Below are 25,858 nucleotides of genomic sequence, written 5' to 3' on the forward strand. Positions count from 1 at the left end.
TTGCCTATGAATGGCACTTGCCCAGTGTCCGTGATAATCTGGTTGTTATGAATACCTCTTTAGAAAGAAAATTGAGAAAAAGCAGGCTGTTTGCAAATTTTGGGTAATGAACCATTTGGGAATCTGATTTTCCATTTCTTATTTTCTGTTTTTAGGAGATCTCTTTCTGAGATGGAGTACTTTAGTTTCTTTACAATTATCACCAGGTTTTCCTTTTTCTTATAGTAACTTCATGCTTAAAAAAAATCGTATTTCCCCCTGTAGTGTTGGGGAATGAGCCTAAGTTCTGTGCATGCTGGGCAAACCCTCCACCACTGGATTGCACACCTGCCTCATGCTTCTTCTTAATCTTTACCTTCAAAAGGCCACCTTGCCTGGTTGTTTGTGAAGTTTTGGGGAAATACTTGAACATATTCATTGTTGAGGGAAGGAAGCTATAGAAAGTGTAATGGGTAAGGCATAGTTCAATGTGAATTGATACCCCAAATAGGATTTGTTTGTTTGGTTTTGGTTTTTCGAGACAGGTTTTTTTGTGTAGCTTTGGAGCCTGTCCTGGAACTCACTCTGTAGTCCTGGCTGGCCTTGTACTCATAGAGATCCACCTGCCTCTGCCTCCCTAGTGCTGGGATTAAATGTGTGTGCCACCTGGCAGGATTTCTTTCTTAAACTATTTATTGCAGGTCTTCTGCTAGAAAAGCCCATGAAGTTTCTATGTTTTATCCTCATTGAAAACAGTAATTTAAAAACTACAGGAACTGGATAGATGGCTTTGTGTTGAGAGCACTTGCTGCTTTTGCAGAGGATGCTGGTTTGGTTCCCATCACTCACCTAGTGGCTCCTAACTATCTATAGCTGCTGTTGATCTGACACCCTCCCCTGGGGTCCGCACACCAGGCACACATGTAGTACACATATAAGGATGCAAAAGACTTATATCATGATACAAAATAGCTAGATCTTAAGTTAAAAAATTCCCAAGATCTCATTTGGTGTGAGAAAATAATAAATAGGTATCTAGAATTTTCCAGAAATTTGAGTAACAGGCTTGTTTTTTTTTTTTTTTTTTTTAGCAAATAGAATAAAATAATCAGTTTTGGAAAATGAGTAAAGCGTAAGCTTTGAGTCGTTAGGCACTGAATTTGTTTGCCTTCTTCATGACAGTGTAATGCTGGCTTTTCCTTAAAACTCTTGGAATTGATGTCGTATTTTAATTATTGGGATAAAAATTATTATAGGATTTAGCAAACTCATTGTTTGTGAGATAATTTACTATTCTAATTAAGTACATTAAATGGAGATCGAAGAAAATGAACTTTCATCTTTGGCCAAGGTCTGTATTTGACTGTTACAATACACTTATTTTTAAGGGTTTCATCAGCAGATGTTTAGTCACTTAGTGTATTACTGAAATAAAAGAAAACTGCAGATTCTTAATTAAATATGAAGGCAGGTATCATTGTATTTAGAGTAAACTCTCAAGTTATATCTAGGGCATAAATCTTTTAGCACTCATGTATTTTCCAACTTTTATCTTAGATTAGATAATTCTTGCTTGTATATTATTGGAATAGAGGAGTGTCCCTGAGACTGTGAGATGGTGGGGACTCAGAGATCTGTGCTTATCTGTGCCGAGAAGCCATTTAACAAGATGACTGGGGCCAGTGCCTCCTGAGGGAACAGTGTCTCATGTAGCCTAACCTGGCTCAAACTTGCTGTGTATCTCCCTGCTTCCACCCCCAAGTGCAAGCATTGTAGGTATGTGCACCATGCCTGGTGTGCCTGAAAAATTTTTAGACAATTTTATACTAGCATTTAAAAATTTTTAAATATAGATTTGAAATATACTATCACACTACAAAATTTGCTCTTCAAAGAATAACAAGTTAATAGAGCCATATTTGGGTGATTTCTTACTTTTTTTGAGGCAGCCTGCATTTATATTTTTATCTAACATAAAGATTGTTCATTCTATCGTACAAAGATGTCATAGTAGTTTATTCTTTTTTTTAAAAATGTATACCCACTGGCAACTAGTTATCATAGACAGTAATTACTATCTATGAGAGGGTAAAGAGTATTTTTGAGTAAATAATCTGTAGTGGTAGAGTAGAGGTTACACAGCCAGTCATTTGTGGAATGCCACTTCAGTTTTAAAATTAAGCTTTTAAAATTATTTTTAGATGAAGTATATTAAATTAACTTCTGATTGATTCTTTTATAGTTATTTTTATGTGTAGGGCAAAATCACACAAACTGCATTTAATGACATGAGAGCAGGGGTGACAGGAGGGGAAGAGAGGAGAGAGAATTTGAACAGCTGACTTGCTAATATTTGTAGAGGAAAATGAATAGTGCTCAGTGGCCAGACTCTGCTGCTAGCAAGATCCATTACTGCTGTCCTGACTGGTGCGCGTCTGACAGTGTTGCTGCTTGATTTTGTGTCTTAGAATTATGTCACACAATTCTTTGCCTAGGCTTTTGTCTAATAAAAACAAAGATAACCAGAAGAATTGATTGCAAGTACCTTTAGATATTTCTAAGTCTCAATATAATTTTAAAAGTATTTGTTTATAATCAGCCTTAAAGATAATCTGACTTCTGCTCTTTATTACTATTTCAATGCTTTAGGCCTTAATGGTCTTCATTTACTTAGCATATGCAAGGCCAGTTGTTTGTTATGGCCCTGAAAATGGAGAATATTGATGAAATACATATTTAGCTTTATGAAATTTTGATGAGTAAAACAAAGAAGAGTGTGGGGTTAAAATCAGTGTGGAAAAATAAACTATTAAGATTACTGTGGAGGAAATGTAGCTTCTTTGTTCATGTGTGCTGACTCACGGCTAGGGATGCTCTCTGTGTAACGTCCACAGATATTGGTGGACAAAAGCAGTCAACTCTAACGGTTGTCAGTTCTTTCTGGCAGTGTATTCCTTTTCTGTCTTGACAGATGGAGCATAGAAACTTTGTAGCAAGCCCTGAGATGTGCTATAATAACAGGTTGGCTGTGTATGTCTCCATGAGACAGTTTCTGTGGCATCTAGTTGTAAACAGAGCAGCTTTAACATGGAAGACACAGCAGCTCTCACATCCGAGACTGTCAGTCTCTGAGTTTAGATGGTGAAGACCCAGGAGCAGTGTTGTCATTCTACCAAACACTGTAGGACTGCACTTAGTTGTGAATTTAACAGGAAAATATATTACTCAGTTTCTTATGAATTGCTCCAACTTTTTAAATAAATTCTACTGATAAAATATGGTATGACAACAAGGCAGTTTTTCTTTAGTATTCACTGTCTGCCTGGAAATCAGGTGTTGGTTGCATTTGCTCTATGATAACAAAGTTGCATGTACATATATACAAAATGTGATGTTTGATTCTGGGTATTCAGATGTAATGAAACTGAGAGAGTTTCTGTTTCTTCAGAGAAGGTGAGAGGACAGAGAATTACAGAATAAACTTATAAACACTCCACTTATATTTTGGAATTGATAAAAGGCCCAGCTATGCAGATTAATAATACAACTGTAAGGATTTTAACACTAAAATAAAATGTATTCTTATTATAAAGTAAATTTTTATATCAACATTAGTCTCTGCATATGAAATTGATTATTTAGTCATTGTGAAAACTCAAATCTGTTTGTTAGATATGTCAGATATGATGCAGTTTATTTCTTGGGAAACCAAACAACCCAAATCCCTCAGTGTTAGGCTGGTTTGCATGGGGCTAGGGCAGTCATTTTTAAAGAATTTTGTTTCTATTTTAAACTCTAAAATATGTAGTATCTATATATTATATCATTTAATTTTTTATAAAGGCATGTGCCACCACCGCCCAGCAAAGAAATTCTTTTATCAGAAGAAAGTTTTCCAAATCCCAGGGAAACAAAGTCCTCACAATCCAGCATTGTGAACTGAAGAAATACTGACTTCTTCCTCTGTGATGGACAGTTAGACCTGGAGACTCTGTGATGGACAGTTAGACCTGGAGACTCTGTGATGGACAGTTAGACCTGGAGACTCTGTGATGGACAGTTAGACCTGGAGACTCTGTGATGGACAGTTAGACCTGGAGACTCTGTGATGGACAGTTAGACCTGGAGACTCTGTGATGGATGTAGACCTGGAGACTCTGTGATGGACAGTTAGACCTGGAGACTCTGTGATAGGCATAGACCTGGAGACTCTGTGATGGACGTAGACCTGGAGACTCTGTGATGGACGTAGACCTGGAGACTCTGTGATGGACGTAGACCTGGAGACTCTGTGATGGACGTAGACCTAGAGACTCTGTGATGGACGTAGACCTGGAGACTCTGTGATGGACGTAGACCTGGAGACTCTGTGATGGACGTAGACCTGGAGACTCTGTGATGGACGTAGACCTGGAGACTCTGTGATGGAGGATACTCTACAGAATCATTTTTATTTCTATTCAATGAAATTAGCACCAACATGCCTCTAAGGAAAGATTATAAACCCCAAGAAGTCCTTGAGAAAAAGTCTTAACTCTTGAATACTTAGCTGGGGGAAATGCCATGTGCTAATATTTGCCAGTTGTACCTTAGTTATATTTATTTAACAAATTAATTATGAATGGTGTGCCATGCTTATATTAGTATGGTAAGGCTAGTGTAACAAAATACCACAGACTGTGTAGCTTAGAAAAAAATTGTCCCTCCTAATTATGATGACTGTAAGTCCAAGGTTATGGTGCCAGCATATCTGACTGTTCCTTGTTTCTTTGGCTTATAGACACCTATCATCCCACTGTGTCCTCAGTGGTCTTTCCTCTGTAGAAGAGTCCTGGACCTTCTTTATGTGCCCACATGTCCTCCCTTTCGAGGGCATCAGTCATATTGGAGGAGTGCCCACTTCAGTGTCTTATTTTAATTTAGTCACAGCTTCAAAAGCTCCATCTCCAAATATAGTCAGGTTCTGGGATACTCACGTGCTGAGGTGTTGGGGGTTAGGACCTCGACACATGAATGTTGGTGCCATGTTCACCCAGTAACACTGTTAGCAAAGATTCTGAGCACAAATGCTTCTTGATGCTGATGCATTTGATAAGGCAGCTTGGAACTTTAAAATTGTTCTGTGTAAAAGAAAGAAAGAAAAGGCAGAGTTTAGTATTAATATAAGTAACACATGTGTGAACTTGGAGTCTAGTTTTCTAAAATTATAAAAGTGATAAACAATTTCTATGTTAATTTTTATTCTATAGGTAATTTAAATATATCACCAAATGCACATATAATCTTAAAAATAGATGATTTTAGTCTTATCACATTAATAACATTTGTAAATTGTAGTTGGTTAAAAAAAATCTTTTCTATCTTTTCATAGGAAGCAGACAGGCCAGATTTTATTTGATTCAAAGTAGTCAGTTCAGAATAGTAATTTCTGCATACCCTTGTCTCAAATCACTCTACCACATAAACCATGTACTAAAGACCCAGAGACTTATAGGAAATGAAGGCACAGCACCCCAAACCATTGTCAGTAACTCTCAAAAGGATAAAACCTAACGAAAACAGCAGTGTAGTTTCAGACCTGCCAGATGACCAGGAAGCACATGTGGTTAACTGTGGAGCTTGGCTTGGGGAGTGGACTCTGGCTTTGTTGTGTGCGTGAGTACGGGAAGGATGTCAGGATGCAGGCACTGCGAAGTTGGAAGGAGAGCTGCACTGACTTGTGCATGGGCACGGCTCACGTGATAGGCTCCCGGAGATGTTTGGGGAGTGAATGTATTTTGAGTGTTCCTCATGGCTTGAATTAGTAGGGTGGATTTTCTTTGTTCATCTGGGGTTTCTCGCACATGAGATGAACAAGAAATACACAGTTCTTGTAATGCTCAAGTAGTTGCTTCATGTGTGAAGTACATCACTTCTTCTCGTTTTTATTTTTTGTAAGTATTCAGAATTTGACAGCCTAGTATTTGAGTGCTACATAATAGTTCAAGTGGCTTGGGAAGTTTTAAATTTTCTAGGCTAATGAATAAGTGTTGAAGGTATAGAACAAGATGTTTTCTGTGAGTCTAATGCTTTATCCACAGAAAGACATCAGTCCTTTATTTTAAGCAAACACTGTTCCTTCAGCAGCCACCTAATATTTTATTTTCTGTTACTTATTCATTTATTCTTCAGAAATTGGGCTCCATGCTATCCAGCTTGACCTTGGCCACCTTGTCCTCCCTCCTTTATCTCCCAAAGCTCTGGGATGCTTGCACCCACCATACCTGGCCCTACCCTTTGGGATTGCTACAACACCATTAATCCCTATCCTAAATCAGGAAAAGACCATCAGCACCCAGTGGTTGGTTGTGTTGGGCACCCTTCCACTCCACCTGTCGCATCTAAGAACTGGCTGTTTTACTCCAAGTTTAACGGCTTCTTAAGCTCCTGGAGAATCCTAAGTCTTTGACTCCCTCTGGTATGTTCAGTAACCATGAGGCTAAATGAAGTGTTTTTGTTTTTGTCATTAGAACCCAGTTCACTTTAAGAATCCTCAGTTCCACTCTCTGGAAATGGCCAAATGACCTTTGTCTTAACACAGTTCCTGTTCCCACCATGTTCCTTCTCCATCTCTTCAGTAACCTATAGTTCCTGGGTGTGTTGAGCACATCATTTTGTTTATCGTGTGTGCCACAGGGCTGACTACATGGAAGAGTGAACGGAGTACGCCTAGGGAGGCTGTCCTGTGTCCTGGTATACAGGTTTTCCCTCATTGTAGCTACATTAGAGAATTATTAGGTATTTGGGTCACTTGATTTTAATATTATAAATCATGCCTGTACATTACAAAATTTTTACAGTGTGATAACAAATGTTACTTTGTGGATCAAACATCCCATACCTTCTCCGATTTTTGTTTTCTGCCATAAGCAGTCTTTAAAAATAAAAGTAACTAGCAACTCTGGTATTGAGAGAGATTGTTATTTCAAGGTATAATACAGTAGTGAAATCCTTACAACTTTAAGTTCTAAAGTTATTTTTGAAAATTTCTAATATTTGTGTTGCCGACATGGAACAAACGGAGCAGGTGGTTTCTTTAAGGCAGCAAGGGAATACTTATGCGTGGCATATTGGTTATGGTCTCAACAGTAAGCAGTTCTTAAGACTTCCTTTCTCTTTGTAGGACCTCTTTGTTGTTCGGCATGAGCTGGCTATCATGAGACTAGCTGCCTTTATGGGCATTACCATGTTAGTTGGAATAACTGGACTCTTCTACACACAGCTGATTGGCATCATCACAGTAAGTATATCTTCAGTGTAAACTGACATGTACAAGCAGATGTTGTAACTGTGGACCTAATTCTAAAAAGTTATGTAACGTTTACAAGTTAAAGGAGAATATTGCCTACAGCTGTTAATTGTGTGTAAAGGATACTTAAAATTTTGCATCCCTCTTAAAAATGAGCAGAGTATTTTTATATGACAGCAGACCTTGTGCGTACAGTCTTACTGATGACATATCAGTAACACTAGATGCTTCTAGTGTTAGCATCTAGCATGAAGTCATTTTTCTAATCTTGTTTCCTCTTATAACACACCATTTTTTCCTATGTTACAGATAACACTACTTTTTCTTTTAAAAATTCTTTAAGAATTCCCAAAGATAGAACTGCTAAGACAAACATTTTATTAGTAATTAAACCATTTCTTGGATGTCCTAATTGATTTATTGATGTTCAGACTAACTTACTAAGTCGTCACTATTGAGTCTGTCTGAAAGACTGTCAGCTCCTCCTCTTATATTTGTCATGGAACAATGTCTTGAGGGATGGCAAGTTTACTTTGACATTTCTCTACATTGGATGCAGTCATTTTTCATACCACTTAATTGGAACAATTACAGCAAACACTTGGCAGTGCCAGGTACTGTTCTTCTCGTGGGTGCATTTACTGCATGTGTTTCTTAGGCCAGTCTGAGGACATGGCAGAGCAGCAATGAGAGATGAGACTCACTGTAGTGTCAGTCATTTCTTAGAGCAGTCATACTCAGATCCTTCTATCATAGCAAAGAGATTTTAAAAACTGAGAAAAATCGTAAGAATCGAAAAAAGAATCGTCCATTGGAGAAAATGTAGGTCAGCTAGGCTTTCTTAATATTATGGGAAGGAATATAATTTGACTTAAACTGTTGGAAGGTAAATTGTCAATGCCTATCATAATTTAAAATGTACATTCCTTTTGACCAACCTTGTCAAAATAACCTTGTAGACGTTATGTATTTGAGTGTATGTATGCATGCATGCTCAAAGGGGCTGCAGCATTGTATTCTGTTTACCATCGATATTACATATGGTCATTTAAGTGCCTACCAACATATAATGAATAAACAAGAAAACCTCAACACCTACCACTAAACAACGTATTCAAGAATTGTGGTACTGGCCTGGGAATGGATGGATGGATGGATGGATGGATGGATATATATATGTATGAACTAGAATTGAGAACTATACAGCCCCTTGCTGTCTATAGAGAATTGGTTTCAGGATGCTCTATGGATACTAAACTTCACAGTAACTGTTAAAATCCCTTATTGGAATAGCATAGTATTTGCACATACATCTTTTATATATTTTAAATCATTTCTAGATCCTTTATAATACCTAATGCAATATCAATGCTATGTAAATTGTTACCATACTGTCCAAGTTGTTTAGGGAGTTAAAAATGTAGACTGTGCTTAGGCTTCATCTCTGGATACTTTCTGGACACCTTTTCATCATATCTGCATGCACAGATCTCTACACTGTGAGCTAGTGTGAATTTGGAGATAGCATTAGAGCAATGGAGATGTCACAGGAGATTGATTCATCTCCCTACCCTTGTGCCCCCTCCCCTAGTCCAAAAGGATATAATTTCCTTAGGGAGAGTTGGGAGTTTCATAGCTTGAATGGGTCTATTTAATAATAAATGGGCAAAACAAATGCTGGCTCCTATACTTTTAGCCAAGATTTCATAGAAGCAGGGTTCCAATTTTAATAATTATTTCCCCATTGTTTTCTTTGACCTGGGATGAATACTCCTCCCCCTCATAATTTCATTTCCAAAATTAAAGGACTGTAACACAGTCAGGCATTTTAGTAAACTGACGAATCTGAAGCAGAATTTTAAGGGTTTACTTTATTTTCACATTTGATTTAAATTAGGCTTTAAATGTATGTGTTGTGCACTGTAACTGAATTGAAAGTCATGTTTACAAAAGCAATTGGCTTTGATGCAGTTTCCTTTATCTAAAAAACAAGTTAGCTTAGCAGCCCTCACTAAGACTTAGCTCTTTTGCTCTTGTATCTGAATGAAGTAGACAGTGATCTATTATTAATGTAATTGACATAGTTTCAGGCAGCAAGAGGGAAGTCCATGCTGGTGAGCCCCAGTGTTGACAGTTTGGGTTAGTCGCACTGGTCCTGTTACCATTGACAGGAGATGTAATCAAGAAGCCTAACAGCTGGCCAGTGTTTCTGGGGAGGTTCTGACGGACCTGCTGCTTGCTGTGACACTCCTCTGACAACTTGTCTAAATTCTGTGTGCAAGCATTTCCGTTTCCTGGGCACAGGAGTTTGTGCGCTTGTGTGAGCTCCTGATGTCTTCTTTGGAGCGCAGTGCATTTGTTGGTCAGTGCGGTGAAGCTGGGGTATAGTGAGCCGCAGCTTTAATAAAGCTAAGTGATTGTTGCCTTGGTCTCACAGATGTTCTTGGATTCTAGTTGAATACAAAAGATAATTTTAAAAATCTTTACAGAGAAAATATTTCTCCTTATACCTCCAACCCTTGTTTGATTTGCAGTCAATATTTGCCTAAATATAGAAAGAATTATTAGTACATGGTGACTGTGGTGGTTTGAAGTATAATGGTTCCTACAGACTCATATATTTGAATAATTAGTCATCAGGGAGTGGAACTCTTTGACCGGATTGGGAGGATTAGGAGATGTGGCTTTCTTAGAGGAAGTGTGTCACTGTAGGTGGACTTTGAGCTTTCGGAAGCCTGTGTCGGGCTCAGTCAGTCTGTTTTTGTCTCTGTCTGTCTGTGGATCAGGATATAGAACTCTCAGATACTTCTCTAGCACCACGAAGGTTTGTGTGCTGCCTTGCTCCCCACCATGTTCTTCTGCAAATGTAAGCAAGCTCTAATTAAATGATTCATTTTTTTTAAGAGTTGCCGTGGTCCTGGTTACAGCAATAGACCTGTAATTAAGATGGTGACTTAATTTTCACTGGAGTTAATCATATGCAATGAAAATTATCTCATGTTCAAAATGTTAAATCAGATTAAATGAGGTTAGCTATTAAGTAAGATTTTATTAATCAGTTAATAGATTTTCTTGCTTTTTAATATGTATTCAGAAATATAGACTTGGAATTGTTGATCTTTATAATTGAGTTTTGCCAAATATCAGTCAGTCAGTCATGTAGTCTGTGTGCAAATCATGCTTAGCATACTTAGCTGCAGCCAGCACTGAACATCTTTCTTTAAAGAGAGATAGATCTCTGGCATTTTTGCTTTCCTTTCTAAGGTGTATGTGTGTGTGTGTGTGTGTGTGTTTCTAATACAGCCTTTCCGATTGTAAAATTATGTGACACATCTCCTTAATGCTGTCTTTTTGTTTGTTTGTTTGTTTGTTTGTTTTTTCGAGACAGGGTTTCTCTGTAGCTTTGGTGCCAGTCCCGGAACTAGCTCTTGTAGACCAGGCTGGCCTCGAACTCCCAGAGATCCGCCTGCCTCTGCCTCCCCAGTGCTGGGATTAAAGGCGTGCGCCACCACCCCCGGCTCTTAATGCTGTCTTAAAACCCTAAAAATATTGCCCAAATTTATTATATTTCTTAGATGCTTTTCATATTCTATGTTAACATTGGATATATTTTTTTGTATGTAGATAGTAAGAATTTTATAGAGACTAGTTTCTCTTTTTTTGTAGTAATTACAATTATGTGTGGAGTTGAATAACTTGTGTAATTGTGTTTCTGAGCAGAAGTGTTTCTATACCTCACTTCCTCTTTACTCAGTGTGATTTGTTCAGGGACTGCATCAGACAGTCAAGTGAATGGAAAAGCTGAAAACAATTTGTGTTCTGATAATGCTAATGGAGATCCTTAGTGCATAGACTTCTTAGAGGACCGTCACTCAATGTAGAGACACTTTATGTGCTGTGTTACTAAACATACTGTTTATTGTTAGTAGGCATTTTTCCAAGAACTTGATTTCATTAGCTCATGATCTAAATTCACATGCAGAGTGAGGTTAGAAGACGCGTAGATTTTCTATGTATTGACTTTTGATCTTTGCCAAAAGAAGCCAAGTGTCTCTCTCACACATTCTGTTGGTTCATTGGTGATCTCCCAAGCCCTAATCCTAAGGTGCATTCAGTTCCCTAACTCTGTATCTACTATTGAAAACCAGAAACCTCATCGGAAGTCTAATTTTGATGTTAAAATATGAAAGCATAGGTTTGGGTCTCACTTGGAAGCATAGATTTTCAGTTCTTTCAGCTGTTTTGGTGACTGTGAGATCATCAATAAAACACCTTTTGCACAGTCACCCTCTGTGACCTATGTGTACCTGTGTGGTCACAGTCACCCTCTGTGACCTATGTGTACCTGTGTGGTCACAGTCACCCTCTGTGACCTATGTGTGTCTGTGTGGTCACAGTCACCCTCTGTGACCTATGTGTGTCTGTGTGGTCACTGTCACCCTCTGTGACCTATGTGTGTCTGTGTGGTCACAGTCACCCTCTGTGACCTATGTGTGTCTGTGTGGTCACAGTCACCCTCTGTGATCTATGTGTGTCTGTGTGGTCACTGTCACCCTCTGTGACCTATGTGTGTCTGTGTGGTCACTGTCACCCTCTGTGACCTATATGTGTCTGTGTGGTCACAGTCACCCTCTGTGATCTATGTGTGTCTATGTGGTTTCTTCGTGTGTGTGTGGAAATCTTTGCTCATTTATTAAAGACCTTGCTATGTAGCTGGTTACTCTATATAAATAGATGAGTAAATGAACAATGGTTTATATACTTTCAAGTTTTTGCTTTACGAATGGATTTTAAACCCCTTCTGGTTGTAGGATTACATATATATCCTCAGTCATTTTATCTTTCATTATAAACTCCTATACACATAATTTGAATAACTGATATAATTAGATACTCTTTTTAAGCATGAGGGAATGCTTAATAAAAAAATAAAAATGAGGATTCTTCAGTCATTGAAGATTTACTAGGAGTTTTAATACATATTGATCCATTTAAACCTCACAAAAACAACTACTTGGTAGTTGAGATATGGAGCTTTAATTTCTTACCAATTTTATATAGGCAGATGATGGTTTGATGGAGAAAAGCAGAGAAGTCATTTTGGAAAGAGGTTTCCAGTAGCTATAAATGTAAAACCTTCTGCCTCTGCACTATTGTCCTGTTCTTGATGAAATGTTTATGTCAACTTCACATTCCAAATAAAAGACACAGCTGGTCCTCTGTTAGCCATGGATGCTGAGGAACTGCCCATTTCTAGAGTAAACCAGTGAGTCCTGGGGACAGGGATGGCTAGGAGGGCTTCCCTGCTTTCACCTTGAAAAAAATTAAAACTAAAGAATTACGCTATTTCTGATTTGCCGAGTTAGTTCAGTCCTACAGACGTATACCAAAAGCTTTGTCCTGCTAGGTGCTTTTGATTCTAAAGTTAAATGGAGGTCAGAGGGTGTATTGCTCTTGCAGTGATCCCAAATTTGGTCAGAGTACCTCCATGGGTTGGCTTGTAACCACCTGTAACTCTCGCCCCGGGGATCTGACACCCTCTTCTGGCCTCCATGAGCACCTCCATTCACGTGCGTACCTTCTCTTTCCTACCGTACACACACAACATATAACTAAAAGTAAAATAAAAAAATTGAATGTACTGCTGTTTCCGTACTAGTTAGCAATCAAATGAAGCTCATAATGTAAGAACTCAGAGACAGAGCAGGTATATGATCATGAACTACAAAAACTTCCCTGAAAAGTGTTTCCAAGGCTATATTAAGTCAGCATCGAGTCATAAATTAGGTAGCTATGGGCAGCATAGAGGCCTAATAGCCAAGGAAACCTACGAGAACAGAGTTGAGGTGCCCGTGGAAGCTATGGAGCTGTCTTCAGGGATGTGTCTCTAATGGTGCCTTACTCTCATCAGGTCTTAACGTCTGGAATGGTAAGAAAGTCCTTTTGGAAACTGTTCCAGAGTAAATAGGCCCAAAGATAAGGACTCTTCTACCTCCGAAGACAGTTAATGTAACCAGATGGACTGTTTGTCCTCTATGTGTTTTCGGTGTCTAAGGCCTCTCTCCCATGCGTTCTTTTCCCCACAGCACAGCATATGTGTCCAAGTGTGGTACCTGGTGAGAGTGGACTCACAGGAGAGCGGTTATCGCCTTCTGTGCTCAGGGCCTGGCTCTCAGCCCTGCTAGCCTGTTAACCAAGAAAGCTGTGGTGATAAATTCTTGCTTTTCATACTACACTCCATTTCAGTTTTCCAGTAAATCTATCACTCCCTTCTGCTAAGAAATCCTTTTCTCTCCATTCCAGACACAGTCCAGTTGCAGTCAAACATAATTTTACATAGAATCTGAAAGATCCCTTCTTACACCAAAATTAGCCATAAAGAGAAGACAGCAGGCACATATGCAGGCAGAACGCTGCCTATGTAATAAATAGATAACTCTTTTTATAAAAAAATGGAAAAAACAAAGTTTTGACAGAGAGATTAGGAAAGTTAATACCTGTCTCTGAAAATCTTGCTGGGTTTACTTGATTTTTGTTTTAAATGAAGAACTCCAGTTTTTAAAGCAGTGAGGTATCCTCTTGTATTGCTCGGTTGTACAAGCTGATTGGAGGGTTAGATGTTTTGATCATGAGATCATTCCGGGTATAAACATTTCTCAGAACTAATTGTAGCAATGCCAAGTAAATATGTGATTTTCACGTTCTTGAAAGAATGGTTTATTTGGTAGCCATCTGAGGCTGTATGTTGTACTACATTTGTCTTGTTAGTCTTCTCCCTAGTGCCACTGGAAGGGTTGAGTATTTTCAGTATGCTTAAAAAAAACTCACATTTGTCTATATTGTAAAAAAAGCAAAACAAAACAACAACAACAACAAAAAACAAAGTAGGCTGAGTTTAGCAGTTGTGGATAGGATGGTTTTCCTTCTCCTGCAGACGGGCTCTGTCCTGAGCAGTCGGGCCTGCTTGTGAATGGGATTGTCTGACTCTGACCCCTGCTTGCTGCTTCCAGAGTGAGAGCTCACTGTGCTCTGCTGCATGCGTAGGTAGAGACTGTGCTGTGTCTGTGTTGACAGTATTCTGGATGCAGAGGTAGAGGGGAGCATTTGTCGTTCAAGAGAAAACAGTGGCTTAATTCAGGCAGCCTCCCAACGCCTATTTATAGCTCAGTAAACAATTCATCCTGTGAAAGACATTTAAGGAGGAGTGTTGTCTGTCTCCTGAAGCTGTCCGAATACTTCAAAGGTTTCTCTATATGAAAACTAAATTTGGAGTCTTTAAAGTTGATTCTTTTTAGAACCACAAGTAAATTTACTCAGTGTAGATTCTGTACAGTAAAAGTTGTCCCCAGGGTTAGTGGTGACAGTGGATGGACCCCGCCTTGCCTGTCCTCACATAGCTTTCAGGTGTTGTCAGTGGCTGCATTTCAGGAATTCGCCTGCTTTTAAATCAGCAGTTCTCAACATATGGGTTGTGAGCCCCTTCACGGGAGTTGAATACCCTGTATCCTGCACATCAGATATTCACAGTACGATTCTGACAATAGCGAAATTACAGTTATGAAGTAGCAACAAAAATTATTTCGTGGTTGGCGTCAGCACATGAGGAATTGTATTTAGGGTTGAGAACCACAGCTCTGGACATAGCGTGCAATGACTTTGTCCTTCTTCCCTCAGCACTTTGGTGTGGGTTCCTTCGCCGTCACGTTACATGTCCACACCCGAGACGCTACTAAAATGACATTTCCACTCCTGCATAGATGTGAGCCTGAAGCCCAGCTTTCCTCTAAGTTCTTAAGAAATGTTCTCATATATTTGTAGGCTGTGTTTTCATTTAGAATAAGTAAAATATTGTTTAGAGAGGAAGTTATGCAGCACAGTAAAAAGAAGCTTATTTTCAACAGAATTGTCAAATGCCATCAACTTCAAGGCATAATAAAAAAAACTATGTATATAGAAGATGTAGCAAGTCTGCCATTTTTTTTTTAACAAATCTTCAGAAAACTCTGTAAATAAAACTACTGTTTGTTCCTAGTCGTCTGAAACCAGATTTATTTCCCTTTTTAGAGGCTAGCTGCTTGTTCAGCATATCTGACAGTCATCATGAGTGTTCATCTAGCATGGCTAACTGTAAAGGGCTGTGGATTAGCACCACTAAAGGAACTTCTGTATTTCCATGAATAGTTCTGACTAATAGTGTTATTTTCTGTCTGTCATGTGTGAGTTAGTAAGGTCAAGTCTGGGGAAAAGGCAAAATTTTTTTTTTAGTATTGCTTCAAAATGTGCTCACACTCTAAATTTTTACCTAAGTGTAAGATTGTGCACTCCGTATGTTGGGTGTCTGGATCTCATGGCAGTTGTGCAGCATAGCTGGTAGATCCTCCGTTACTACAGTTTGCATCGACAGTCCCAGACACCGTCTTCAGCTGAAGTGCTTCCTTCTACGCCTGCGTTACACCCTTTAAAACACCCAGAAGAGATTGTATTGTTGTAAAGATTTGGTTTGTTTGTTGGGGAAAAAAAGAAATGTTTTGTTTTCTAACTTATATTTTTATATTAAAAGATGTTGTAACATGATCAATTTATAGATTGCCTTATTGAATTTTGTTATTTATAGAAATCTATAAAACCCAGAGTCACTACTACTCTCTGCATCTTGGTAGTTCTGTATTCATTGATGGGTTTTATGTGTTATTTGATATTCATTTATTTTTGATACATATTTGTAGACAGTTGATTTGAATGGAAATAACTAGGCTTTTACAGAATTACTAAGCAATCAGGTATCCTCAGAGGTTATAACTGAATGAAATGGTTCTCATAGAGGGTTTTGATACTTTCGTAGTTCAGTAGTTTTTTTCACATGATATTGTTGATTTTATTTCCCTAAGGGGACTCCAGGTTGTAAAGATATACAGACTTGTTAAATCTTTAGAATATTTTCTGAATAGACATAAATATTCTGTAAGCCAGAAGTATTGTTACATCTGAAAATAATTTTTCTATTTTTAATAGGATACAACATCTATTGAAAAGATGTCAAACTGTTGTGAAGAAATGTAAGTATAAAGTCTATAATGATTTTATTTAAAAATAAAAACAACTGATCACCTTTGAGAATTGTGTGCATATATTAATAGTAATGGTGGCTTTTTTTTTTTTTTTTTTTTTTTTTTTTTTTTTTGTGCCCCATCTGAGACCCAAGCTAGACAGACATATCCCAGTCTTACAATAGGGGTCTTTCAGCCATCAGAGTTTTTAAACAAAATAAGTACTGAGAACTCCAGTTTTCTGACTCACAGAAGTAAGTTAAATTATTTGTCGTAAAAGTACATCAAAAGAGATTTGCTACTGTGTTGTTGACACACATTCTGTTACCCTGAGCTCCTCCTCTGCTTCCAAAGTTACCCTGGGTTGATTGACGATGCAGATACAATATCTGCTGTCCAGAGCTGAAGCTCAGCTGCAGGCCACATGGAAAGAAAAGCTGTGTTTGTGATGCTGGGACACAATGCATCCGAGTCCAGTAATGGATCCCCAGCCAACCTGCATTGTTTTAGCTGACTGAAGTGCACCATGGGAGTGCTGTCTTTCACTAATAATGCTGTCTTCTGCAGATCGCGGCCCCGAAAGCCATGGCAGCAGACCTTCTCAGAAGTTTTTGGCACTCGTTGGAAGATCCTGTGGTTCATTCCTTTCAGGCAGAGGCAACCACTGCGAGTTCCCTACCACTTTGCCAATCACGTCTAAACAGATGGATGGTGGGCACAGATGGGTCCTCCATGCTGGAAATGCGTTACAGGTTTCATGAGAATAGAACTATGACAGTCTTCAAGTCAATTAAAATCCACCCACCAATCTTGGGCTTCATAATGTGCCCCAGGCTTTATTTTAATAGTGATCTTGATCCTGTTGTGGGGCTAATACAAGATCTATATTTAAGTTTTAAAAGCATGTTTACTTTCAAATTAGCCTTTCACGGGGATTTCTTTAAATGCTTTTGTTACTAAACTCAAAAGGCAGTGATTGGGATGAAATAATTGTACATAAATTTCCTTCACTACTCACAGTATTTTAAATTTTAATTTATAAGAAATTTGAGGTGTTTAATGTTTACCTTTAAATAGTACTAACCAAATTTGAATTTAATTCTTCAGGTTTACAAAACTTGATATACTTTCTTAGATGTAAATTTTCTTTTTTGAATATAAGTTAAAATGCTTTTTACTACTTCCTTTTCTATGTGCTGCAGGGTTTTTAATATGCAGTGTAGGGTGAGCAACAAAGGGCAGTTATTGCCTGGGAGCGGCTCTCTGATGCTTCCTTCTTCTTTCCTGCTCATCCAAAGTGAGATACGACACCCGAGTGTAATGCACCAACTACTACCTTATTATAAAGGAGAAATTAATTTTCCCTTCTGCTGCAGTTATTGATTGCTGTTAGAATGTTTGCTCCCAGGAGAAATTTGTGACCAGTCAGGCATATATTCCTGTTTTACTCTAAGATTTTAATGACTGAAAAGGATAGGAAGTTTGCAATAATTCCAGTTATTTCTTCAAGTGCAGTTATATCAGAATGCAGATGTTTTAAAATGCTAGTATAACTGGATAGTGTGTAATACACAGTATATAAAGGAATACTGTGTTTTAAAGTATGTATATTTTTACTTATCTACCAGTAGATCTTACTGTGCACATCGAAAGTTTATATATTATATGATAAATACTGGTCAACTCATATCAAAGTTTAAAAGTAGATCATTAACTTTATATACCAGTAATCACCCAGGTTGAAATTGAATTTTCATTGCCCAGCTATAATTTGCATCACTCTAGAGACATTTTATTAATTGCTGATGTCAGGAAATTATCTTCAAATAGAATGATCTATGGTAGTGATGGTCCTTGACAAACATGGAACCTTTTTGTATGCGAAGAAGTTTTGTATTATTTCAGTTTTTTATTTAGAATACCGCATATCCACATGTTTGAAAAGTGTGTGTGCTAGTGACCTTTCCCCTGAAAATGATATTGAACAAATCTACCATTCTTGAACCATATACATACTTTACTTTCAGGTAGTTGTAAAGTAAGGAATCATAGCTGGGAAATCCTGAAACAGATTATTATTGTTAGCCAGTCAGCTATACTGTGACTGGTTCTTTCAGATACTGTAAATGTCTTATAAAATTTCTGAAGTAATAGAATAATCTCTTTTCGGAAATATTAATACCATATTTTCATGTTCTAATTATGTTTATTATTTAAAAACTTAGAAGTGACAGATGAAAATATTTATTGGTGCTAAGACATTTAGTAAGTTTAATATAAGAAATATTTATAAAGGTTAGGAAACATAAAATTAGTTTGTTTATTTTGGGCAAAGGGGTTGGATTTTGTGCAAGCTGACTGACTAAATTGACTGATGATAGATTCTAAAAGGAAGTGGTGTGTATATAATGTAGGGAGATACAAGCTGATGACTTCAGCTATATGTATTCTGTTCACATAAGACCTGGAGCATTCATAGCAGAGCCAGTGAAGGCCCAGTATGGAGATTTGTAGACTTGCTTACGCTTTTGGAGTAGCAGTAGCTCTGACATGAGATAATGGGGGTGTTCTCTTTCCCGTGCTGGGAATGTGTGGTCTGGTTTTCTTAGGTTTAGGCACAATCTCTTCCCTTTGTCTGTACTCCCCCAGGTCCTGATATCCCTCTGCAGTTTCTTTCAGTTATTGGACTACAAACCAATGCACTAGTTTGAGCTACAGAAATGCTATTATTAATGTATTTACATAATCTATATTGCAGTATATCTATATATACTTATGCAGTATTGTCAAATGTATATGTCTGCCCCCGCTAGGGGTTTGTAATCATTACTGGATTCCTAGAGAAAAGCCTGTTGGCCCCTTCCTAGGGATTAAGCTCCTATGTTCTTCCTGCGCCCTCTTTTGGCTAATTGATGTAATTGTTCTGGCTCTAGAGGCTTTTACTGTCCTATTAGTGGGTTGTACCTTCAATCTGTGAAGGTACACACCTATGGGAATATCTGTATAAAAGTGTAAAGTTTTATGAAAATTGAAAATGAACGTGTTACTGTTGGTGATGGTTCTCCTAGGTGAATTGCTTGGCTTCATGTATGTATATTGTACACTTTACTGTCAATCACAAATTTAGATTAGGACAAACTATTTCATACTTTACTTTAAGCCTTATTTTGGTAACTTGTTATCATTATGAAAACTTACTTTAAAATTACTATTTTATTACAGAACAAAACATTTATTACAATTACTGTGGCAACCATATCATCCAGTGTGTTTTGCTGGATATCTAAAGAATACATTTAATTTTTTCAATTCAGTTTTGGAATAGTCCCACACATATACAGACTCAATTGCCTTAAAATAATCAATAATTGATTAACAATACTATTTTTTCTTTGCTTTTTAAAAAGCCTTCTCAGTCAGAGTTAAGTCTTTAGATACATGTGTCACTCTGAATAACCGTGGGAATAACTCCATATGTGGAGTGGTGGAAATCAGCTGAGCAGGAGATTTCCTATTAGTCTGCATATTGCATTGAAGGCTTTATTTGTAAGTTTTAGCCAAATGTGTGTCCAGTGACATTTTTACATTAGCAGAATTATTTCTTGGACTTCCAGAGTTAGAGTGTTATTACTGGCTACAGTTACACTTGGTGAACAATTATAGGGTTGGGCCTGCAAGGTGGCTCAGTACATAAAGGGATTTGTTGTACAAGACTGAACCCATTTTAAGGTGAAAGTGAAGAAAAAAAAAACAAAAACCAAACCAAACCTTATTCCACAGAGTGGTCCTCTGACCTCACAAACATGCCTGGCACTCATGCCTCCTTCCCATCATCTCTCTGTCTCTGTCTTTCTCTCGCACGCGCACACATACAAGTTTTAAAAATCTAATTGATTAAACTTAATGTAGGCAATAATGGACTGAGTTCAGAGTCTTCTAAATATTGAGCAATCTATTAAAGAGTCTTAGTGCTTTGTAACCAGACTTAGGTTCCAGATTACTAAGTTAGCTGATGCTACATGAAAATAAAAGCGCTATTCTGTTTAAAAAGTGTATTGAAATATTTTAGTTAATGTAAGAGAGCCATTTGCAGTTGTAGCTAACACAGTATCTCTTTTTCAGAAGACAGTTTACTTAATAGTGATAAAGTATGGCTGGGGTGCCTCAGTGACAGAGTGCATGCTCAAGACACCCTGGATTCATGACCAGGGTAAGAGCGGAAGAGATGCAGAGGAGCTGAGTCGAATGTCTCAACTAACACCAGAGCATCTCACTAGTGTATGGAGGTGGCTCCATTAAGGATGGCAGCTCATTCTAACCCATTCTTAATCAGACTTCAGGTTACTTCCGTACAAGTAATTAACTGTTTTGTGCAAAAGATGTGTTATTTCTAAACATTAATCACAAAGACTCAAATTAAGAACACACTTCCAAAACAGGAGGTACAAGTGAATTTATATAAAAGCCAGATGGTTTTCTGTGTTAGATCATGGGTAGTTGAATGTTCTTTCATGTATTGCTAAAAAATCACAGTTTGTCTTGCAGCGGCTTAATATGGCACTAATATTCATTAGCATATGCTAATTTTTATCTAGACTGTTCTCTGACTAGTTCTCTTGTATGTCATGTATAAGTAGATAACCTAGCTACAGTTCACTAAACTATAGTACTTCATTATGTAAGTTTTGAAATGGACTCTACTATACATAGATATATTGGGAATTTATTACAAACATTATGTAATTTACTAATAGTTAAAACATTAGACTTTCATCCATCTCTACTAATGCTTTGAAAATTACATGTACTGGCAAATGTAGTTAGTAAGTCCTATAAACTTAGAGTGTTCTACTTGCTCGTATTATCAACCATGTAATTAACTAATGAGTGAGGATATGATTTAGTATCCACATCTGTTGCCTTCTGTTGCAGGTACCATGCTCGGAATTTATCTACAAATAAAAATTTTAGTATAATTTATGCTTAGCTGTTCTTAGATTCTATAATATTCTATAGCAGAACGTGGGGAAAGATTAGAAGCTGTTTACTTGAAGTGTTTTATAATAGTATTGTGTCTGACTATATGAACTAATATTTAGCATTTACACTACCTTTGTGATGGTTTAACGTCAAGAAGTGACTTTTCTCACTTTTTCCAGTAGCACCGTGTTACTGTAAGAGCCCTTCATTCTGGGGAGCATTTGGTTTGAGTTATTTAACCTCCTCTTATATGGCTCTTTCTCTTTAGCTGGCCATGTGCTCTTGAGAGATTATTTTTAATTTTAGATAATTGTGTAGGATATATTAACCTGCATCATTTTTAGCATACACATGTTAAAATAACATGGAAGTACAGATGTGTAATACAGAGGAGAAGCGATAGGATGCCCAAAGTTTGAGAAAACTGGAACCTATTTAGGAGTCTCTTATGGCAAAAGAAAAATGCTGAGAAAATTCACCAGTTTAGGTATTAATTTCAGCAGAGAAAATCACCAGTTAGGTATAAAGGCTAGTTTACACTTTAAAGATTGGGCTCTTTTGCTGATATTGGGACCCTGGAGGTCTTCCTTGCTGTTGGCATTTTTAATTCATTACCTCGTGTGTATACCGGTAGTGCTTTCCACACTTGCTCAACTATTTAATTAATTACACATATAACATTTTCATCTCAGTAGCTTTATATGTAAAGATATAGCCAGAGCAGCCAGAACCAGGCACAGTTCCTTTTGTAGCTTTGCCTGCCGCTTCCACGCAGTGTCTGGTCGCTTGTAGGCTGTCAGTCAGAGGGAAGACTTGTGCGCATCCTGTGAGCTTTATGTCTGAGCCAGAGTGGGTGATGGTATTTAACGTACTGGTGCCTGAAACTCGTGTTTTACAACCTGAGCAGCTGAGACCTCCTGGTGCTATTCGCTTTAGCTTTGAGTTACATTCTTAATTCTTGAACCAAAGAGTTGATTTTCTTTTTGCTTGGCTGGGGTTAGTTTCTCATCTGTCTGAAGAAGTGAACAGTCATTTGTCAGGGCTTACTTTCTGTGAATGCTGGCTGAGCGCAGTCAGTTGAAAATGATTCTTATTTAGACTTAGCTTTTATTCTTTCATGCAGAGTGGTATGGATTTTAATTTTGTATTTTAATATAGTGTGGTTACTTTATAAGGTATTTTAATAGACTGAAGCTACTAAAGTTATTGAATCACTTTCTCCCTTGGCTTCACTTTGGCAGAGAAAAAAAGCTTTTATTTATATAAGCAAAGTATTCTATTAGACACTTTTGATGACTACTCAACCGTATGCTAAAATACAGGGCAAATAATGGGTCCATTATTAATTACAAGTCAAGAATTTAACATTTTTTTCTGTGTGTAGGTATAATCCTTAATGGCTTTAAAGAATGATACAGGTATTTTCCTATTTTGAAAATAAGATGAAATTAAAGGACACTTTAAAAAACATATAAATCACTCACACACACACACACACACGGAAATGCAGAAGTTCCTTAAGTGAGCATCCTTTTAGAAGTTGAACTTTGCAACAAAAGCAGTCTGGATGCTGCTGCTTACTGTACATGAAAATTAGAGTAAGATTGTTTTACAAACTGTTTGTTTTAGTGATTTATTTTTCATAACTGGCAGAACCCAATCCTGTGGATGGGCTTGTCCAGGTGTAATCCTGCTGCGTGACTTCCCTCTCCTCCCCAGGAGCTCTGCAGACAGCCGTGCCTCGGGCCTGGGAGAGTAGACGGTCACACTGGAAATGCTGTGCTTGTCCATCAGCTTTAGTCTGCGGCTTCTTTAATCTTGATACAATGTGTGCTTTTTGCAGTGAATTCTGAATAGAAGACAAAATCAAGTCTAAAACTTGAGAAGTGAGGAGCTCATGTGCATGAAGTGTGTCCAGATGAGCAGAGAGAGGAAGCAGGGACTGGGTGGGGGGCGGGGGCAGCACTGTGTCTCTTCTGAGTTGTGTTACCACTGGATAGCTTCTTAATAATCCCACTGCATGTCCATTGTTCACAAGGCAGAGTGTAGTAATTTTTTCCAAGTTGTAGATAGGAACAAATTTATCACTGCTTTCTGTGTCTTTGTGTGATTATTAAAAAGCAAAGAAAAAATTAATATAGATAGGGAAAAAAGCAACTGAAGATACACAAGGAGGAACTTCCACCCCAGTCAGAGGTGCTCAGATAAATGGTTGCAAGCCCAAGGACAGAATAGGCTCTCAGGAGAACAGTCCATGGACCACAGTAGATGAGCATGCGCTGTGCCTGGGCTTAGTCTGGCAAGTGTAATAACCACACAACACTAACATTCGCTGTCAGCCCCAGTTCTCAGACTCCTAAATGAAAGAGCCTTCTTGAGTTTTAGTAATGGTGTTGCTGCAGGGGCCCAGGAAGACCCTGTCTTCAGACTTGCGGGTGTGCTTTTCATTCAGCTCTGGTACGTGTAATCTGAGGGCCATTTGCCTGCCTGTCTGCTGGTTTCTTTGTCTGTTGCTCTAAGTCTTCACTAACATTTCTGTTGCTGGTGGTAATAAGGAAAAAGTGCATGGAGAAGTCAGAGTGCTTTGAGGGCGGGAGGAAGCCACAGGTGGGAGCTGCGTTGTACTCATTTGTTAAGAGGAGAAGTCCACCCTGGCTCTTTGAATGAAAACAATCTATGTATGTATCTACCTTAAGAACAACATTGCTTTTAATTTATTTTAGTGATTTTGTTTTATTCATGTAATGTTCTATTTTCTTTGCAAATTGCTTTTAATTTAAATTGTGGAATTTTTACTTCTCTTGAAATGTACTATGTACTGTATTTTTAGAAATCTTATTTTTAAATAAATATTTTTGAAAAACATAGGAGTGTTGTAATCCCCATATCTCCTTATTTATTAAAATCTACCCCAATTCCAGATTTTAGAACTACCATGTTTTAAGAATCCTCCCTCCCCAAATGTTGTGCCCTTGGGTGAGTATTTAAAATGAGTGGTCTTGGGCTGTTCTTCTACCACAGTCACAGAATTCATTACAGATTCAGGAAAAGCTATGCATACGTATTGCATTTAAAATTGTCAGTATTCCTAAGTAGGCATATTATTTTAGAGATCAGATTGCTCCATTCAGTAGCTGCCTAATGTATTTATTATTCTAGATGCTATTTTACAGAAATTCGTGCAGTGAAATGTGAAGTACAGTTTCATTCTGGGCACTGCCTTACATCCTGAGGTTTGGAGTTACTGAAAGCTCAGGACATTACTGTATGCAGACTTTAAGGACTTTTATGGGCAAGCCTCAAGTTGCTGCTTGTTGTGAACACAGAGTCTCTTAGTGAGAATGAGCTGAGCACAAATGTGTCAGGACCACACAGGTGACCTGCTAGGTTGCCCTGGGGATAGAAGAATGAATAACTTTTATCCTTTGAAATTCTTACTTTTTTTTTCCCAACAGAAAAGCATTTTTGACAGATACTTTGTACTAACATAACTTGTAGATGAGACTTTAAATTTTGCTGTGTTTGGTGAATCAAACAAAGCACTCATTGCCTTCTGACAAGTTCAGAGACTGTTAGTCTTACTGGTTCCTTTCACATCACTTTTTTTTCTTATTCCAAATGACATTAGCTCAGTGGAGATACATTACAACAGTTTTCATGGTTTAGCCTTGGGCCTCTTTAATATTCATAAAAATTATTGCAGATCCCTTTCTTTTTTCCTTCCTTCCTTCCTTCCTTCCTTCCTTCCTTCCTTCCTTCCTTCCTTCCTTCCTTCCTTCCTTCCTTCTTTCCTTCCTTCCTTCTTTTTCTTTCTTTCTTGTTTTTCGAGGCAAGGTTTCTCTGTATAACTTTGGTGCCTGTCATGGAACTAACTCTTGTAGACCAGGCTGGCCTCAAATCACAGAGATCTGCCTGCCTCTGCCTCCCAAGTGCTGGGATCAAAGGTGTTCACCATCACAGCCCGGCTCCAGATCCTGGTGTTTTTTACGTGTTATCTTTATTGATGTTTACTCTACCCCAACTGTAAGGGAGGGGCTAGGGAGATGGCTCCACAGTTAAGAGCGCTTGTTGTTCTTGAAAAGGAACTGAATTTGGTTCCCAGGAGTCATGTCAGGCCACTAATAACTGGGTAACTCCATCTCCTGGGGATGTAACAGCTGCCCTCTGCAGGTGCCTGCATATAACTATGCGTGCATATACGCAGAACAGACATACAAAGAATGACAAGTATAAGACAGAAAGTTAGGTGAGTATGTATTTAAACCTGAACTCACCATGAATTAGCAATTTTAATTAGTATTTTTGTAAAGCATAGCTGCCTTCATAGAAGAAAGTTGGTTTTACATCGCTTTATGATTTAATCAGTTACATTGTTACTTTGTAGTCTGAAGAGACTTAGTCTTGTGCTGAGAATGTAGTTGGAAAAGGAAGGGGTATTTTACCAGGCTCTTGAAGTAACTGAGTATTCTTTTGTATGATACAAAAACGCAAGTGTGCCCCAGGTATGGTGGCTGTCGTCAAGAATACAAATGACAGCTAATGCTGATGCGGATGTGGGCAGGAA

At 38.0% G+C, this 25,858-nt stretch overlaps 1 protein-coding gene across 5 annotated transcripts in view; it reads left to right on the forward strand.

The window, feature by feature from the left end:
- Zdhhc21 (zinc finger DHHC-type palmitoyltransferase 21) overlaps nt 1-24,161 on the forward strand; it is a 54,929-nt gene extending 30,768 nt beyond the window's left edge. For all 5 annotated transcript variants that reach the window (XM_057784098.1, XM_057784100.1, XM_057784096.1 and 2 more), the window contains 3 exons: nt 7,142-7,258; nt 16,280-16,323; nt 16,882-24,161. In XM_057784098.1, coding sequence (XP_057640081.1) covers nt 7,142-7,258; nt 16,280-16,323; nt 16,882-17,014 — 294 coding nt within the window. In that variant the 3' untranslated portion in view covers nt 17,015-24,161. The remainder of the gene's footprint in view (nt 1-7,141; nt 7,259-16,279; nt 16,324-16,881) is intronic.
- The last annotated feature ends 1,697 nt before the right edge of the window (nt 24,162-25,858 follow it).

This window comes from Chionomys nivalis, chromosome 11, assembly GCF_950005125.1.
Source record: "Chionomys nivalis chromosome 11, mChiNiv1.1, whole genome shotgun sequence".
Classification (NCBI taxonomy): Eukaryota; Metazoa; Chordata; class Mammalia; order Rodentia; family Cricetidae; genus Chionomys; species Chionomys nivalis.